Below are 18,223 nucleotides of genomic sequence, written 5' to 3'. Positions count from 1 at the left end.
GTCTCACCTGACGTGTCAATTTTCTATTGTGCTGCTCCCTGAAACGTAAATTGTTTTTAAAGTTCCAGGTCGGCCCTAATTTAGTATTCAAAAAGTAGTGCCTCCTTTTACACGGGATAGGACAACAGTTTGTTATCAGATTAAGATGTACTTTGAAATCTGGAGCAGGGTTTGAACACACACAAAATGCTGGTGGAGCACAGCAGGCCAGGCAGCATCTATAGGGAGAAGCGCTGTCGACGTTTCGGGCCGAGACCCTTCGTCAGGACAGGGTTTGAACACACCTGATTTTGGCAAGGCTGACACCATACCGTGGAGGAAGAAAATCCCAGCAGTGTAAAGGAAGGTACAGTGGCCATTGCTGGAGATGGTGTAACTACATAAGAGAGGAATATGGATTGGGTAATAGAGGGATCGAATGGCTACGTAGCCAATGGGTAGAGGTGTCGAAATGCATGACAGAGAACACCATCAAGCATTTATATTATATTTTTAATGCTGTTAACAGGAGAACAAACAGATTAAATTCATCTAAGGCAATTGATCAGATACAAGTCAGCTAAAGGCAGATGATTTGGGAGTGGTTTACGAAGGGAGAGATATCACAGGCTGAGATGCTGGAACAAAGGAAGTGGGGTACTGTTCTCAGGGGTGGCAAGACAGGGATGAGCAGAGCTCTGGAACTACTTGAACACACCTATAATAATTTAAGAGAGGTTTTGGTAAAAATAGGCTTCAATGTAGGCCATACTGCAGAGGGGTGACAGTTGAATAGTTACTTAGTCAGAGGCAACACACACAAAATGCTGGAGAAGCTCAGCAGGTCAGGCAGCATCTCCTGTGTTGTTCCTTGTGGCGCATCAGGTGGGATTTTTGTCGTTTCCATAGCATTTGACTGTTTTTTTGTGTGTGAGGCCGAATTGCTAGCTCAATGCTCAACCCAGCAAAGACAGAAAGTGTGCAAGGCGCTGGCTGAACCCGTGACCATTTGGATTGAAGTCCCGTGCTGAGGCTATACACCACCAGCCAGCACTTATGGAACAGAATAAACTGTTTGATGTCCTGGGCCGAGACCCTTCTTCATAACTGGAATGGAAGGGGGAAGATGCCAGAATAAAAAAAGGTGGGAGGAGGGGAAGGAGGATAGCTAGAAAGTGATAGGTGATACAGTTTGATGTTTCGGGCCAAGACCCTTATTCAGGATTACTAGTTGGCTGGAGGCCAAGGGGACATCTGAAAAAGCTATATATCGCAGGGGTGGTCTTGCAATGGAAATGGGGGACACCTCCCTCTCCCTTATTAGGGAGAACCTGTGGTTTGTCGAATGCCGGATGAAATGCGATAGTCTTTGGGGTAACTGCAAGGTCTGTGTCTTTGCCATCGCCCAGCTCACGCTTGTACTCGGTAGCGGGTGCACTTTTTTTGCCAGAGGAGGGGGACTTAGGGGTTCTCACATTTAACTGTCGTTCATTTTTTGGGGCACTTCTCTGTTTTCGTGGATGTTTTGCAAAGAAAAAGAAATTCAGGATGTATATTGTATACATTTCTCTGACATTAAATTGGACCTTTGATGTCTAATTAAGTAATTTCCATATGGTAAGGGAATAATAATCTTCCAGTGAGAGATGACAAAAACAACCTGTCAATCTAAAAGGAAAGTAGCTTCAAACAAAACCTCAATCAGCTGACTAATTTGCATTCCTGATTTGACTGGTATTAAATGTTTATTACCATCTTTAGCAGTACAAATTGGACAGTTGTTACATAACTGTATTTCATTACGTTGCTACATACAGTAGCTACCTGAATTTATGAAATATTTAAGCCAAGCACTCGACTTGAAATGAACTTTTATTACCTACATATACAGTAGTCGATTGGACCGCAACGACCATTGGAACACAACAATTCACACAGCAGTATTGTTATGGGGAAGTATGTATGAGAGTCAAGTACCAATGCCATAGTTTGTACTCATGGTATGAACATAACAGGCATTAAGGAGATGAAGCAGAAAAAAGCACACATTACATTAGCTTACAAATCACAATGGTATCATAGAAAGCTTAAGGGAATTAGGTCAGTGCATTAGTAATGATGTCATGATACTGTTTGTATCTCACTCAGAACTATTGTTTTGAGTTCTGGGAGAGGGGAAGAAAATGCAAAATGGTCTTCACAGTTTGGATAGTTTGTGTTCAGCTCTTGTCAAGTTCACCAACTTGGCCTTAGTGTTGTGCGTAAACTTTCAAGAGGACCGCAACCTTGTCATGGTTTGGTCTGCGTGCCTCAATGACCTGGACAACTACGTTGGCTGGAGTCAGGGCTTCATGCTTTGGCAATTGGTAGGGTCAAAGGGTAGAGGCCAGTCTAAGAGTGGTCCACAGGTTCTCCAGGTTTGGAGATTCAGCTCAGGGCTAACCCTGACGGGTAAAACAAAATCGTTACGGAAATAGCGATGAAGAATCCTTCTACATCTGAGTTTGACGGTACTCCCGAGTCTCCAACTGGGACTTATAAGGCCGACAGTAGTGAAAACCGAGAGGAAGCTATGGACATGATGAAGGAAGCCCTGAACACCAGCGACAAAACGGGCAGTCAGTAAGTTGTACATAAACTCAATTTGTTGGAATATAAAACATTCATCTTGGGCAAGACGCAAGATATTTTAACGCACTATCTTGGTGAAGTATCATAATTGAGCTTCGTTTGTAATATTTCTGGTACTTATTCCTGAACTTGAAGGGTTTTAATTCTAAATGAAACAACTGATCTAAGTGCAGAGTCGATTTGGAAGGGTTGAGAACTGCCTGGGGCTGGGCGGCAGGATACGGGCCCAGAGCGTTTCGCTGCGGCGGAACCCCGGTCGCAGTGCGCTCCAGATAGACTGAAAAGGCAGGGTGTCGGGACCGGAGACGAGATTCACCCAGTCTTCCGCAATGTTTACTCCACTCTCCGCCATGATGCTGAGGCCATGAGACTACTCCAGCTGCTAGGTGCTTTGTGTCCACGAGATTTGTGGCGATTTACCCCGCTGAGTGATGAACTGTCACCGAAGCCATGGGTCTACAAGGGGCTCCAGGTCTACGGAATGAATTTGGTTCAGAACACTGTTGCTTTCTTTTATTGTTTGCATGATTTGTGTTTTCTTTCCCCCCTTTCTGCGCATCGGGTGTTGGTCTTTTTTTTAAATTGGGTTTTTCCAGTTTCTTACTTCGTGGCAGCCTGTAGGTTGAATAATTTATACAGTCTTTGATAATAAATGTACTTTGAATCGTGCAAACTTCAAAATGCAAGGCAAACACTGATCAAAGAGAATGAAAACTAATTTAACATTCCACTTTCATTCGAAAGTTAATAAATATTTTAAATAAACAGCATTGGGACCAGCCAACTATTTTTTTTTGTGTTGCTTTATTTACTCAGGGATGGACTAATACACTTTTTATCAGCATCTCAGATATCCACGTTGTTCAAGTCAGGTATTTTCTGGGTGACAGTAGACTAAAAAAAAGGGAAAGTAGCAAAGTCTGCTTGTAATATCATAAAAATATGCCTGAACAATCTGACCGGAGCTGCTAACAGCAAAAATAAATCACTAATATAGTGATTCTGTTGACACTAAAGAGGACAGAATGAAGCTGTGAGGGAAATGGGAGAAGAACATGCACTGTTAATCGGCATATTTCTCGTACCGTTATTCCCCTTTGTCACGTCACCTCCTATTCCATTCCTAACACACACCTCCGTTATTCCTCCACATCTTTGCAACACACCTTCTTCCCCAACACTACCATCCCCCCCCCCAACCCAAACATTTCCTGCTTCAAGTCAGTTCCATTTTCCAGTTTTGATAAAAGGTCCTCAACCTGAATCATTTCCTCCTTTCTACGGTTTTAGCCGAGGCTCTCATCTCCATCCTCTAGGTCACCGAGCAGTGTTAAAAAAGGAAGATTGGCGGCTGAGTTCGAGGTTCTATTTCATGCTGTGCCCTGCATCAGCATGGGAGCATTCAGAAATAAGGTATTTATTAAAAACTCTAATAGAATTAAAAAGACATCAACTAAAATGAAGTTTTTTTTTAAATGTAGATAGGCCTGCTCATTCAAATTTTCCACACAAAAAAAAATCTCCAATGCATTTCTGCAGCCAGTTTCCCTATAATAACACTGCTGGATCGGATAATGCTGAAGAAAAGATGTTCAGGAACATTTACACAGCAAGATTTCCAAAGAATGTCTTGCACAAACTCTCCTTATTAATAACAGCAAAGATTTCAGTGCATTTAAAAAGGAACAGACACTGGCTTGACTAAAAATTCAACACAAGATTATGGCCTTATTTTAAAGGTCCAATTCAAAAGATTTGGATAGATTTAAAATTTAAAAAAAAAACAAAGGTGGTAATTTCACTCTATAAAGCTCTTGCAACCTGTGCATGTCTATTCTTAAGTCAATGTCCAACGTTAATAAGCAGATCACTCAGGTAGCTGGGCTGCTCAATGTCCTCAACGTTTTGTCCATGGTTGACAAGACACGTTATCAACAAAGTTAGTGGTCCACACTGAAGCAAGATGCAAGCCATTTGTAGCAGTAGTTCAGATTTGTGTTCCTTTCCAGTTGTTCACAGATAGTCCAATTCCAGAGCTTGATGCAATGACATCAGGTCACCATGATTCAAAATTCTCCAAAATGGCATGTTGTGCTAGAATTGAAGAGCACGCAGTAAGGAAGCTAATAGGCAAATTCTAAACAAACTTTGCAAGACAAACATCATTTTTAATTGGGAAAAATTATTAAATCTTTGATGAATTTCACTGTTTTACTGCTTCCTCTAATTCTTAATGCGATAAGGACGTGTAAGGCTGAACACTGAACTTGTACAGAGAAGAGAGACTGCAGATGCTAGAATCTTGAATGCAAACAGAACACTGGAGACAGTATCTGTGGAGCAAAAGGTTGATGTTTTGGAGCGAGGCCTTGCATCAGTCCTATGTTTGCAAGTTGTTGCATCCACAAAAGAGGTGATCACTGGAGTCAGAAACCTGAGTGGTATTTTTATTTTATTTTAATGAGATACAGTGTGGAATAGGCCCTTCGTTTGGCCCATTCAGACATGTTGTTCAGCAATCGCCTGATTTAATCCTAAACTAATCATGGTGCAATGACTAATTAACCTACCAACCAGTACGTCTTTGGACCGTGGGAGGAAACCGGAGCACCCGGAGGAAACCCATACGGTCACAGGGAGAACATATAAACTCTTTACAGGCAGCGATGGGAATTGAACCACAATCGCCTGTACTGTAAAGCGTTGTGCTAACCACTACGCTATCGTGCTGCATCTGTTTTTTGAGCCTGTGCTCATACTAACAAAAAACTATGCATTTACAAAAATTTGTGTTTAAGGATTGCAACAAATCTTACACACGCTCCCAAAAAATTACTAATCTTTCATGTGATCAAGCCAATGTTTTAGCAAACTTAAAAGATCAGTTAATGCTACTTATGACACTTATTCCTCTTCTGTGCCACACATTACTTTCACTGAAAAATGTAGCAAGTTAAATTTACCTGTTTTGCTGCGTACTCCTCATCCCGACCATCTCCAATGACGACGTATGTAACTTTCTTTCCAAATCTGGACACAATACGTTCAAAACAGCTTTCTTTACCTTCAAACACAAAGTCATTGAATAGAATGAGTCTGTTTGCTAAAAGTATGGAAGTTTTCTCTACCAACACTGCACAGTCAACTTTACAACGCTGGCTTCAATAAAGCAATTGCTATTGCTTAGTAGGACAATGTGAAACATAGGGAAATATTCTCCAACATATAAGGTATGGAATACCTACCTTGTCAAATGGGTTCTCCTCCCAGATTATCAAGGAAAAAAAATTCTAGTGCCTTTATTCACATTTCTCTCCAAACTACTGCTCAACACAGATCTATCATCAGTGCTTCATCTGACTGTATGTAGACCATTGGTGCAATGAAAAACTATCTCATTTACCCACTACAATTAATGCACTCCATGAAAATCAAAATTAAAGTTATTCAACCTATTTAGAATCAGAATCAGTTTTAATGTCACTGGCACATGTCATGAAATCTGTTAACTTTGCTAAAGCAGTACCACGCAATACATGATAAATATAGAGAAAAAACTAAGTTACATTAACTAAATACACATATAAATAAATACAAATGTGGTCTGATCTTCATCTAAGTCACAATAATAGACTAGTGTGTGTATCTATATATAGTCACACAACATATTTTACTTTAAATAAATACTGCAAAATTAGAAACAAAAAAGTAATGAGGTAGTATTCATGGATTCAACGTCCATTCAGAAATCGTATGGCAGAGAGGAAGGGGCTTCTATTTTGGCTTACACTGGGAAGAGGAGTAAATCTCATTCTAAAGCTCTTTACCTCAGTGTGCAACACAGACACAGATCAAATCACATACACTGACAGATTATAGGAGGTCACTGTCTGATACATAGGGGAATGTGCTGTAGGGGAATAAAGGGTTATAGTATTAGAACATAAGAAACAGGAGCAGGAGTCGACCATCTGGCCTGCCGAGCCTGCTCCGGCATTCAGTAAGATCATGGCTGATCTGGCCATGGACTCATCTCCACCTACCTGCCTTTTCCCCATAACCCTTAATTCCCCTACTATGCAAAAATTAGGCAGAAAGGAAAATTTGAAGCCAAAATCAGATGATTGAATGGTGGAGCAAATCAAATGGCTGGATAGCACACTCCAGGACTCCGATTCATTATGTAATAGAATGAGTTGAAATGAACCCAATGATATTCTTCAGTGTGATAAATTCATAAGCTTTGAAGAAATCCATCTTACACATTTTGAAAATGTATTAGATACCTTCAATGGGCAGCACAGTAGCGTAGTGGTTAGCACTATGCTTTATAGTACAGGCGACCCGGGTTCAATTCCTGATGCTGCTTGCGAGCGTGACCACATGGTGGAATTTAAACATCTGCCTCAATCAATTATTTAGAATATTGGCTGTTAGTTCAGTATCAACCCCTGCAACACTGGCATCCAATCAAGCAGTCCGATTGCATATGATCTGAGGTGGCGAATCAAACCGCCACCTCCTCAGGGGTTTTAGATTGCATTGAGCACTGATAGCAATGGGAAAGGCGCCACATCGGTGATGATTCTTATTCAATTTACACTTAGAACAACAAAATATTTTAAACCACACCACAAAGGCACTGGATTGGCCATTTAAAGTTAAAAGTAAATATTACTATCAAAGTACATATACATCACCATATACAACTCTGAGGTTAATTTTCCTGTGGACATACTCAATAAATCTCTGGAACAGTAACTATAACAGAATCAATGAAAGATAATGCAACTAGGGTGATCAACTGGAGTACAGAAGAGAACAAACTGTGCAAGTACAAAAAGAAATAAATAATAATAATAATATGAGGGGTGATTGATAAGTTTGTGGCCTAAGGTAGAAGGATATAAGTTTGTGGCCTGTGGTAGAAGGAGATGAGTTATACAGCTCTGGTTACATGGATGTGTGGTTCAACTCTTTTGAGTGATTATGTAGAAAGTTTGAGGTTAATAATCATCTCTTACCTTAGGCCACGAACTTATCAATCACCCCGATGAGTTATTAACTTCAAACTTTCTGCATAATCACTCAAAGAGCTGAAATGCATGTGTGTGTAATGAGAGCTGTATAACTCATCTCTTTCTATCTTAGGCCACAAACTTATCAATCACCCCTCGTATCTGAATGTATAAATCTGACCTGCACGACTGGAATGCAAATGAAAGCTTTTCACTATACACACAAAATGCTGGTGGAACACAGGCCAGGCAGCATCTACAGGGAGAAGCGCTGTCGACGTTTCAGGCCGAGACCCTTCGTCAGGACTAACCGAAAGGAAAGATAGTTAGAGATTTCCTCCCCCCACTATTTTCAAATCTCTTACTATCTTTCCTTTCAGTCAGTCCTGACGAAGAGTCTCAGCCCGAAAAGTCGACAGCGCTTCTCCCTATAGATGCTGCCTGGCCTGCTGTGTTCCACCAGCATTTTGTGTGTGTTGTTGTTTGAATTTCCAGAATCTGCAGATTTCTTCGTGTTAGATTTTCACTGTATCTTGGTACAAGGGGCATTAAAGGAATACTTACCTCGTTCCATCTACCACCATGAACCTCTGTGCCTACCCTTTCTCCTTTCCCCCCTCATTTGGCTCCATAGGATTATTATAATCTTACTGTGATGAATGTATTGGTGGACATTTGTGAAATCCTGTGTTTTGGTTTTTGTGTAATTATAGGCTCATGATAACAACTCCCCCGCATTCTAAAGAAATGGATCTCCTACAGTGCAACGATCCTTTCTTAAAGGATCATGTTGGTATAAGTGGGGAGGGAGAGAGGGTGTGGTATGGTGAGGTGTATTTCTTCAGTCTGAATTTTTGGAGCTGCAGTCCTAAAGGTCAGATGGTATATGTCTGCATTTTTTTCTTTTGTCACTTTGACATTTTTTTTGCACTGCACTGTAAATATTTTTGACCTTTTTCTAAAAGTTTTCCACCTCTGGCACACAATAAATGCCTTTGTACTGAACGTGTTGTTGTGGCCTGCTGTCTGATTTTTAAAATCCACACCTTCATAACAACAATGGTGTTACACTGAAACATCAATAATTCTTTACACTGTGACACCAAGTGCAGTCTCAAAATTTTCCAGTTAGCTGTATTACATGCAATTGTCTAACACAGGGGTTCCCAACCTTTTTTTATGTCACGGAGTGTTCCATTAACTCTGGGGATCATGGACAATGGATTGGGAAACCCTGGTAACAGGAAATAACTGAAAGATAAATTCCTTACCTATTTTCGTGGCGCTGTAGATGTTTTCAATAGGGAAGATCTCACCTAATCCATACAGCAAAACTTTAGCCAGAGCTGGAATCAGTTGCGTTGTGGTGACCAGGATATTAATGCAATTTCTTCTGAAGTGGAAAGAAAAAAAAAAATCAAACTGGTCTATTTACTGTTTTAAACATTCATTCTCTTGTGTTTGTCCTTTGGTTAACAAAGCAAGTTCAACTTCAAGTCTATTGTCTCACGTATACAGCTAAACAAAACACTTCTCTGTGGCCAGGGTGCAAAACACTGTACATATAGTCAGGTACTGCACATGTAATTATGATCCAGCACATATGCTCACAAGATATTTGCACACATCCCAGAACAGCATGACCTGAAGCCTGACAGGTTGACATAAAGTGTGAGATACATGTTTAAAGTTACTGGCATTATTATAGTAAAACAAGAGGTCGAATAACTATGTGAAACAGCAGGAATAAAAGATGAAAAGTGACCGGTGCAGGATGAGAGTGTGTCTGTGAGTTGAGGGGGTGGGGATTAAGACAGTCAAGATACGGTGTACATTTGTGCTGGCTGGCAGCAGGGTGTTACAGCCTGGTATGGTGGGGGGGAAGAAGCTGTTATCCAGCCTGACAATTCTGGGGTTGTGCTGTGATACCTTATGCCTGGCAGGAGGTCAGAGGATTTGAGGAAAGGATGGGAGGAGTCTTTGACAATGCTGGATGTCCTGCGTATGTAGTGCTTCTGATACACGGACTGAATGTGGGGGAGGAGAGAGACCCCAGTGATGTTTTCTGCTGTCCTCACAATCCACTGCAGTCTTGCGATCCGATGCACTGCAGTTCCCATCTCGGACGGTGGTGGGAGGTGTGGAGGAGCTTCGCTTGCCTTAGTCACCTCAGGAATCGGAAGCAGTGCTGTGCTCTCTTGCCTAAAGAGGCGTTTCTGAGGGAGCAGGTGAGATCGTCAGAGATGTGCATGTCAAGAAACTTGGCACTCCTGACTCTCTCTGTTGATGTGCAGGAGGGAGTGAGCAGCCTGCACCTTCCTGAAGTCCACGATCATCTCATTAGTTTTGTCCATGTTGAGACTCAAGTTGTTGTGTTTACACCAGTCCACAAGCTGCTCTACCTCCTCCCAGAATGCTGTTTCGTTATTGTTACTGCTGAGCCAACCACTGTTGTATAGTCAGCAAACATAATGATGTGGACTTGGCATGCGTTAGCAGTGTAAAAGATATTGGGCTGAGCATACAAGTTTAGGGTGGGGGGGGGGGGGTAAGAGTACTAGAGCTCAGTGTGATGGAGCCAGAGACGTTGCCCAGATGGACTGACAGCAGTCTCTTCAATGGGAACTCCAACATCCAGTTACAGAGGGAGGTGTTGTGACCCAACATGGACAGTTTTCCCACCAGTTTCTGGGGTGTGATTGTATTGAAAGCAGAACTGAAGTCAATGAAAAGCATTCTGACATTTTCCAGGTGGGACAGGTGTGTGTGTGCACGATGGAGACTATGGCATCGTCAGTGGACCGAATTGGGTGATATGCAGACTGGTAGGGGTCCAACATGGGAGGAAAAGCCGGATTAATTAAGCCATTATTATCGAAAAAGGTCACTCTCTCATTTGGTCATCCAAAGTTCAAAATAAATTTATTAGCAAAGTATGCATATGTTACTATATACTGCGATGAGATACATTTTCTTGCAGGAATTTACAGGAAAAATAAATAAAATAGACAGCCTTAGCAACATCCTTGTAAATTTTCTCTGTACTCTTTCAGCCCAACATGTGATTTGATGACTCTAACCCTATTTCAATGTCACAATGCTATCTAGATGTAGAAAGCAACAGAATGGTAAAATAAACATTTTGACTTCATCCAAAAAAGCATATTTTGATCAGCTACCTTGATTGAATTAACGTTAATGATTTCAATGCAGTTGCTAGCCAGGAGTCTGTCAAAGCTTCTACATCTGCTTTTAATTGTTGTAATGAATCCCTCTTGGCTGGGTTGAGGAGTTCTGCGAATTAAAAAAAAAGAATAAAGCATTTACTTGTTCCTTCTCGCAGCAAACAAGAATGAAAAAAAAATTCAAAGTCACTTACCTTCAACGTTTGTATTGTAGGTGTTGTAAATTTTCTTCACTTGTCGATATCGAAAGGCCAGCTTTCTCATCCAATCAACGCCTCCCTGACCAATACCTCCTGAGGAGTGGCTCGAGCCAGGCACTGATCCATGGAAACCATCAGCAGCAAAGTCATAGTTCCTGAAACCAACGTGTTACAATAGATTAAAAGTTAAATACCAACAAGAAAATCCAAGACACAAGGGAAGCTGCAGCTGCTGGTAATCTGGAGCAACACAAAACGCTGGAGGCACTTATTGGGCCAGGCCACCTCTGTGGAGGGAAATAGACTGTTGATGTTTTGGACTGAGATGCTTCATCAGGACTGATCTCTACCTGTACTGCACTTTCTTTATTTTGCATTCTGTTTTGTTTTGCTTCGCTTCATACTACCTTAATGCACTGGGCAATAATTCGATCTGTACTCTACTCTAGATTTGTGCTCTACTTGGCCCATGTGACAACAATAAACCAATTCCAGTTCCTACTGATTTCATTCCAGTATGTTATTGGAAGCCTCTGTTGGATCTCTGTTTATTTTCTGATCCTTATGGTTCTTCTAGGAGTCAGGAATGACGAGTAGTCTTAATTCTAAGATTTCAGTTTTACTTTAGAGTACAAACAAACAGACAAATACTAAGGAAACTAAATAAAGAGCTGAGAAATGATGCTGAGAGGTGAATGTATGTGGAGTCGGCTGGTGGCGCAGTGAGATCAGTGCCAGGCTTGAGAACGGAGGTTACCTGAGTTCGATCCAGTGACAGACCACACCCGAGCATGCTCTCCATCCGTGCTGGGTTGATGTCAAGCTGGCGACTCAACCTTGTTAAAAAAAACACTGCCACCTCCAGTTTAAATTCCCATATGGAATATTGTGGAGGATACCCAAACCCAAACTCAAAAGGAATAAAAAAAACAAAGAGAAGATGGTGTCTCTGCAAAATCCATCAGTGTTATAAGGAAAATTCTTTAGATAGGAATTAACTAACTAACAGGCTACATAATTAAAATAATTACCTCATGTGGGTAATGTGCTAATACTTGGCCAATGCAAAATGAGAAAAGAGATAAACTGTTAGTTTAGCTGCTATACCACTTCCTGCCAGTGAGTGGGGATGAGCCACCATGTACTGTGAAAAGTACATGAGTTTGTTAAAAAGTACAGATCTTATAAAAAGTATTTAAAAAAGCAGCTGTTTCCAACTGCCCAAAAAATTAGATTTGTTTATAAACACAAGAAATAAATAAGTTAAATGAGAAGCCCAATTCTCCACAAGATGTTCAGTGCTGCCTTTATAATCAATTTATCTATTCTCTATAGCAGGGATTCCCAATCTTTTTCATGCCATGGATCTTTAAACAAGGGGCCTGTGGACCCCAGGTTGGGAACCACTGCTCTATAGGTAAAGTTGTGTAGAATTTGGCTCTATCCGAATTCAAAACTATGTTCACTCAGTCCTTGTGATCCATGCACTCGCAAGCCACTGTTTCTAAACATTGTACAGTCCTCCAGACCTCTGACCTTTTGAGTTTATGTATTACAACAGTACAGTGTAAGGCTTCCCAGAAAAAAAAAGATGATGTATCCAGCCCCTCTCCAATTAGAATGGAACCAGTAACATTAACTGGGAGCAGGGTGACCTCGAGTGGCAGCTGCATCACCTAAAAATCTTCCCTGACTCACTAGCTTCAGAATAAAACATGGCGAAGCTCCAGAAGTTAAAAGCAGTGGTAGCTTGTCAACTGCAACAGATTATCTGTGGAGTCTGAGAGGTTCTAATTTAGAGCTTGTTAGGATGAAAGTTGCTATAGAGAGAATCACAGGATGACACGTCCCTTTCACAACCACCACCGAGATTTCACAAGGTTTAAAACTTTCTGTGATTTAGTCATAGGTGGTGTCAATTCATTTTAATGTTTTTTTATGACAGGGAGAGTAATTTGAGATATGTATTTTTTTTTGTTATCCATCAGAAACCAATGCCAATTGCATTCAGATAGGTATTGAAGCATTCAAATTATCTGCACGATGCTTTATGGTTTTCTTTCCATCTCTACGGAATCAGAGTTTTAAGTAAATAAACTGGCCTTCTGGCCCATTACACACATTCCTACCCATCCTTTTCTAGTGGCTACAGAGAGTCACTTTTTAATGAAGATCATATACGTAAAAATGCAAGCCATCAGCCAAGTACAGTCGGCCCTCCTTATCCGCGGGGGATTGGTTTCAGGACCCCTCGCGGATACCAAAATTCGCGGATGCTCGTGCCTTATTCAACCTGTCTCAATACGGCGGACCTTATGACCTAGCGGAACCCCAGACCTTATTTAACCTGGGTCAGTGCTGTGGACATTAGGATCCCACTGCAGAGCTCTGAATCTGCAGTGTTTCTGTTCGCGAAAATAATCACAAACACGATTGAAAATAAAGTGAAAATAATAAAGCGATCTGAAAGAGGTGAAACACCATTGGTCATTGGCAAAGCGTTAGGCTACGTTGGTCAACGATCGGAACAATTTTAAAAGATAAAGTGAGAAAGGCTCTGCCCCGATGAAAGTTACAATTATTACTAAGCAATGCAGTGGTTTAACTATTAGGATTTGGGTTTTTGATCCTCCACATCAACCCAGCACGGTGGAGAGTGTACTCGGGAGCGGTCTGTCCCAAGTCCTGAGAACTTCCGTTCCCGAGCCCAGCGCTGAAACATACGTTCTTAAGTGTTTTATATGCATAGAAAGGTAAAATATATACTAAATACTGAGACAAATGTTTGACTAACTGACTCTAAATAATACTGGATGTATCTGTTTCGACTTACTTAGTAAGAGAACTTCCGATTTTTTTCGATCCCGATCCACGATAACGCACGCACATCCTCCCGTATGCTTTAAATCATCTCTAGATTACTTATAATACCTAATACAATGTAAATGCTATGTACAATTGTTGTTATACTGCATTGTTTAGGGAATAATGACAAGAGAAAAAAGGTCTGCACATGCTCAAACAACAAGTGCTGGAAGAGCACTTCTGGGTTTTTTGTGATCTGCAGTTAGTTGAATTTGCGCATGCGGAATTCGCGGATAAAGAGGGCCGACTGTATATCCAAAGAAATTAGAGTAAATCTTTCCTTCCCTCTGCAATGAAAAATTCCCAGCGGATGACTTTGTACCTTCCTCAGACAGCCTAAATGAAATTGAATTCTTGGGCTATAAATTTAACAATTACAAGTGTAAATGTATATCATAGTTACATCTGCACATCTGTACAATTACGCAGAAGAATTGGCCATTCGGTTCTTCAGATTTGGTCCAGCAATCGTTTAGATCATATCTGATCTGTACTTTAAGTCCTTTCACGAATGTGAGTAACAGTGGACAGCCTTGCATTAATAGAAATCTATTTCAGGTTTTTAAATTTGCATTTTGATCCCAGCCTCAACAGCATTTACAGGAGATGCTGGACTTTTTACCTTTTTCATGTGAAGTAATGTAGTTCAGAATTTAAAAAAAAAATTAAGTAGTGGAAAATGTTCAAAATCTAACTCAGTTATTAATCCTGTGTAGAAATTTATCTTGAGTAGTCAAAATGAGCAATCAAAACACTTTGAACTAAAATGCAAAAAAAAGTTTAAATGCATTACGTTAAATCTTGTCCGTTGTCATCAGCCGCAACGTCCTCCACGTGAACTTGGTCACACTCCTATTGAATAAGCAAGATAAAGAGAATCAAATTAAGATGTCTAGTTTCACTATTTAGTAAAAGCCTAACAAACCGAGGAAATTTGACCTGAATTGATCACTAATTACGACTTTTCTTGAATACAATATCCTTTGCCAAATTCTCTTTTGATGCCAGTATAAAAGCAATCCATATCTGACTTCAAAATGCCGAACAGGAGTGTAGAAACAAACACAATCTAAATGGGAGAGGATGGTTGGGGGTCAATGATCGTTCTGAATAACTGGCATTCTTTTTTTGGTGTCAGTGGAGTGGGTGGGTTTGCTGTTTCTCTTTGAATGACTTCTATGGTTTTCTTTTGTTTCATGGCTACCTGGAGAAGACAAATCTCAGAGTTGTATACATACTTTGATAATAAATGAACCTTTGAACCTTTAGAACATTAATTGGAATCTATCATTAACCAATTCCAATTGCAAGCAGATTAGAAGATCAAGCTTTATTCAATCTCAAAGCTTAAACAAAGAGATGAACACAAGTATTTCTGATACATTAATATTATGCAGTTATCCAATATTCATTACCTCTAAATCGTTGAAGAATAAGTGAGTGTCAGCAAGATTGAAGATCATTTCCTCCATCCGCAACCCTAAGGTCAGAGCCGATGCAGGATCCTATAAATTAATCAATAATATAAATTAGAATTAAGTTATATTAATAGTAATGCTACCTCCTCTAGTTCTGGAAGGAGTGACTGAAATGAGTCAGAAAAGATAAATTAAACTTTGTTTTTGATCGGTCTCCAGTTATCATCGCTGCAAGATTCATATGGTATAAAACAAGGACAAGAATGTACTCGGCCACAAAGCTAGGGATCAAAAACACAGAAAAATTTGCCTACGGGAAATTACAATGTCTTACTGGGACAGTAGGACTCATCAGTGGTAAAACATAACCGGAAAACAGGAGGTATTAATGAGATATATTTCACTAGGTTGCAGCATCAACAGAACAACATAGCACTGGAACAAGTCTCTCGGCCCGGGATTTTATGCCAAAGTCCCAAGCGCGGGTAGGTCTGCAGAGGCTAGAAATCCAAAACAACACACATAAAACACTGGAGGAACTCAGGCCAGGGAGCATCCATTGAAAAGAGTAAACATTTGATGTTTCGGGCCAAGATCCTTCATCAGGACTGGAAAGGAAGGGGAGAAATCAGAGTAAGAAGGTGGGGGGAGGGGAGGGAAGAAATACAAGATAGCAGGTGATAGATGAAACTGGGAGAGGGGCGGGGTGAATTAAAGAGCTGGGAAGTTGATACGTGAAAGAGATAAAGGCCTGGAGAAGGAGGAATCTGATAGGAGAGGACAGAAGTCCATGTAAGAAAGGGAAGGGGGAGAAGCACCAGACAAGTATGGGAAATGTTGAAGGGAAGAGCAATTACTGGAAGTAAATGCCTTCCCTCCCCCTATCTTCTGACTTGTCCCCTTCCTTTCCAGTCCTGATGAAAGGCGCTGGCCTGAAATGTCGACTGTTTACTCACTTCCATAGATGCAGCCTAGCCTAAGTTCCTCCATTTTGTTTTAAGTGCTGATGTGTCTGTAATTAACTGCTGAACCAGCTTAACATCACACAGTTTAGTCATGTCCTACCTTTCCAAATCTTTGTGCATATGACCCAGTTAGCAACGAATGAAAGACGATAATGGTTTCATCCAAATCCCAAACAAACACACGCTGCAAAAGAGCACATAAATAATTATATATTTTCCTATGTGCATCTGAGATGCCATACTAAAGCTTCTAAAGCTGTCTGTGTGAGGTATTATTCTGAAGACAGCAATTTTGTTAACGCTCCTTACCATTACTCTTGATCACCATTATTCAATGTTAGAAATGGAAATAATTTCCGATCAAGTTTACAAATTCTGGTTTACATCTTAGTTTAGAATATGACTCTTGCAGCACAGTGCATTGCAAGGAAAAGCTACACTGGGACAACTCTTCCATTCAGCTTCCACATAGAGACAGATCCAAATATCTATGTAGAAGTTCCTGCATCAGTAGTTGGGATCGCGTTAAATCGGAAGCAACGTCTTTCAACTGAGCACATCTACATGAAATGCTGTCGCAGGAAAGCAGCATCCATCAGGAAGAAGTTACAAGACTCTCAGGACTCGCATCATCAGGTTCAAGAACAGTTACCACCCCTCAACCATCAGGTTCTTTAACAAAAGGGGATAAACCACACTCCCTTGCCTATCTATTGATATGTTCCCACAAGCAATAATCACGCTGTATGAACATCAATTTCTCGAACTTCTGGTAATGCTCCCCCACCCCGGTGCTCACCATTCCCCATTCCCTTTTCCCTCTCTCACCTTATCTCTTTGCCTGCCCATCACATCCCACTGGTGCTCCTTCCCCCCTTTCCTTTCTTCTGTGGCCTTCTGTCCTCTCCTATCAGACTCCCCTTTCTCCAGCCCAGTATCTCTTTCAATCACCTTCCCATCTCTTTACTTCACCCCCTCACCCTCTTCTGGTTTCACCCATCACCTTATGTTTTTCTCTCCCCTCCCCCACCTTTTAAACCTACTCTTCATCCTTTTTTCTGCAGTCCCACTGAAGAGCCTTGGCTCAAAAAGTCAACTGTACTCTTTTTCATAGATCCTATAGATTCCTCCAGCATTTTGTCTGTGCACTTTAAGGACTCTTTACCTTGTTATTTCCTGTTCTCATAATCTATTGCCATTTATTTATATTTGCATCTGCAGAGTTTGTTGTCTTCTATGCTCTTGCTCCTTCATTACTCCTGTTTATAGTTACTATTCTATAGATATAATGAGTATGCCCACAGGTTAAAATGAATCTCAGGGTTGTATGTGGTGACATATATGTACTTTGATGATAAAATTTACTTTGAACTTTGAATTTCATCCAGCCCCGCCACTTGTGGCTGATCTGTACCCCATGTTGCAATACAACTTTCTTTAGGCCTCTCAGCTCCCAAACTGGTAAACCTGCTCACTGAATCAAGCTCAGCTGTACCCATGCAATGAGCAGCAGCAAGCAACTGCTTATCTTTCCTCTAAGAGTTTTGCTTCTTATGAAATTATTTTAGTTTCCCAAAAATAATTGGCTTGCCACCATTAGCATCTCCAGCTCCATTTCCCTTCAAAAGGTTAGTGAAAAGCTATACGTACCTCCAGTTTATTATCAGGTGGTGGGGATGAACAGCTTTTCTTTCCTTTCCCCCGGGACTTCCCGCTTGGAATTTTTTGGGATTGTTCTTTAAGCTCCTTTATTACTGTGGTTGACAGAGTTTGCTCTGCAGCAGAAACTCCTGAAGAATAATCAATGTTAAGTGGGAGCCTTGGAAAATGACAATACATTTAAACAAATACAAGTCCTTAAAGTCTGCCAATTTTAATTTTATACTAGTGTAAAATCCTGTTTTTTTTAAATACCAGCTTTACTCCGTCCTGTTCAAAGCTAAGCATTTGTTAAAAAAAATT

The 18,223-nt window shown here is 40.7% G+C and overlaps 1 protein-coding gene across 4 annotated transcripts in view; it reads right to left on the bottom strand.

The window, feature by feature from the left end:
* Positions 1-1,833: 1,833 nt before the first annotated feature.
* The window catches only part of LOC132380468 (eyes absent homolog 3-like), a 66,307-nt gene continuing 49,917 nt past the window's right edge, over positions 1,834-18,223 (bottom strand). For 3 of the 4 annotated variants that reach the window (XM_059949282.1, XM_059949283.1, XM_059949284.1), the window contains exons 11-19: positions 17,912-18,051; positions 16,362-16,445; positions 15,294-15,383; positions 14,672-14,730; positions 11,008-11,168; positions 10,808-10,922; positions 8,900-9,021; positions 5,574-5,674; positions 1,834-4,704 (exon numbers count right to left, since the gene is read on the bottom strand). In XM_059949282.1, coding sequence (XP_059805265.1) covers positions 4,624-4,704; positions 5,574-5,674; positions 8,900-9,021; positions 10,808-10,922; positions 11,008-11,168; positions 14,672-14,730; positions 15,294-15,383; positions 16,362-16,445; positions 17,912-18,051 — 953 coding nt within the window. In that variant the 3' untranslated portion in view covers positions 1,834-4,623. The remainder of the gene's footprint in view (positions 4,705-5,573; positions 5,675-8,899; positions 9,022-10,807; positions 10,923-11,007; positions 11,169-14,671; positions 14,731-15,293; positions 15,384-16,361; positions 16,446-17,911; positions 18,052-18,223) is intronic. The other variant, XM_059949285.1, reaches the window with a different exon arrangement.

Source organism: Hypanus sabinus, chromosome 24, assembly GCF_030144855.1.
Source record: "Hypanus sabinus isolate sHypSab1 chromosome 24, sHypSab1.hap1, whole genome shotgun sequence".
Classification (NCBI taxonomy): domain Eukaryota; kingdom Metazoa; phylum Chordata; class Chondrichthyes; order Myliobatiformes; family Dasyatidae; genus Hypanus; species Hypanus sabinus.
Note: the sequence above shows the minus strand (reverse complement) of the source record. Positions and strands in the feature narration are given on the sequence as shown.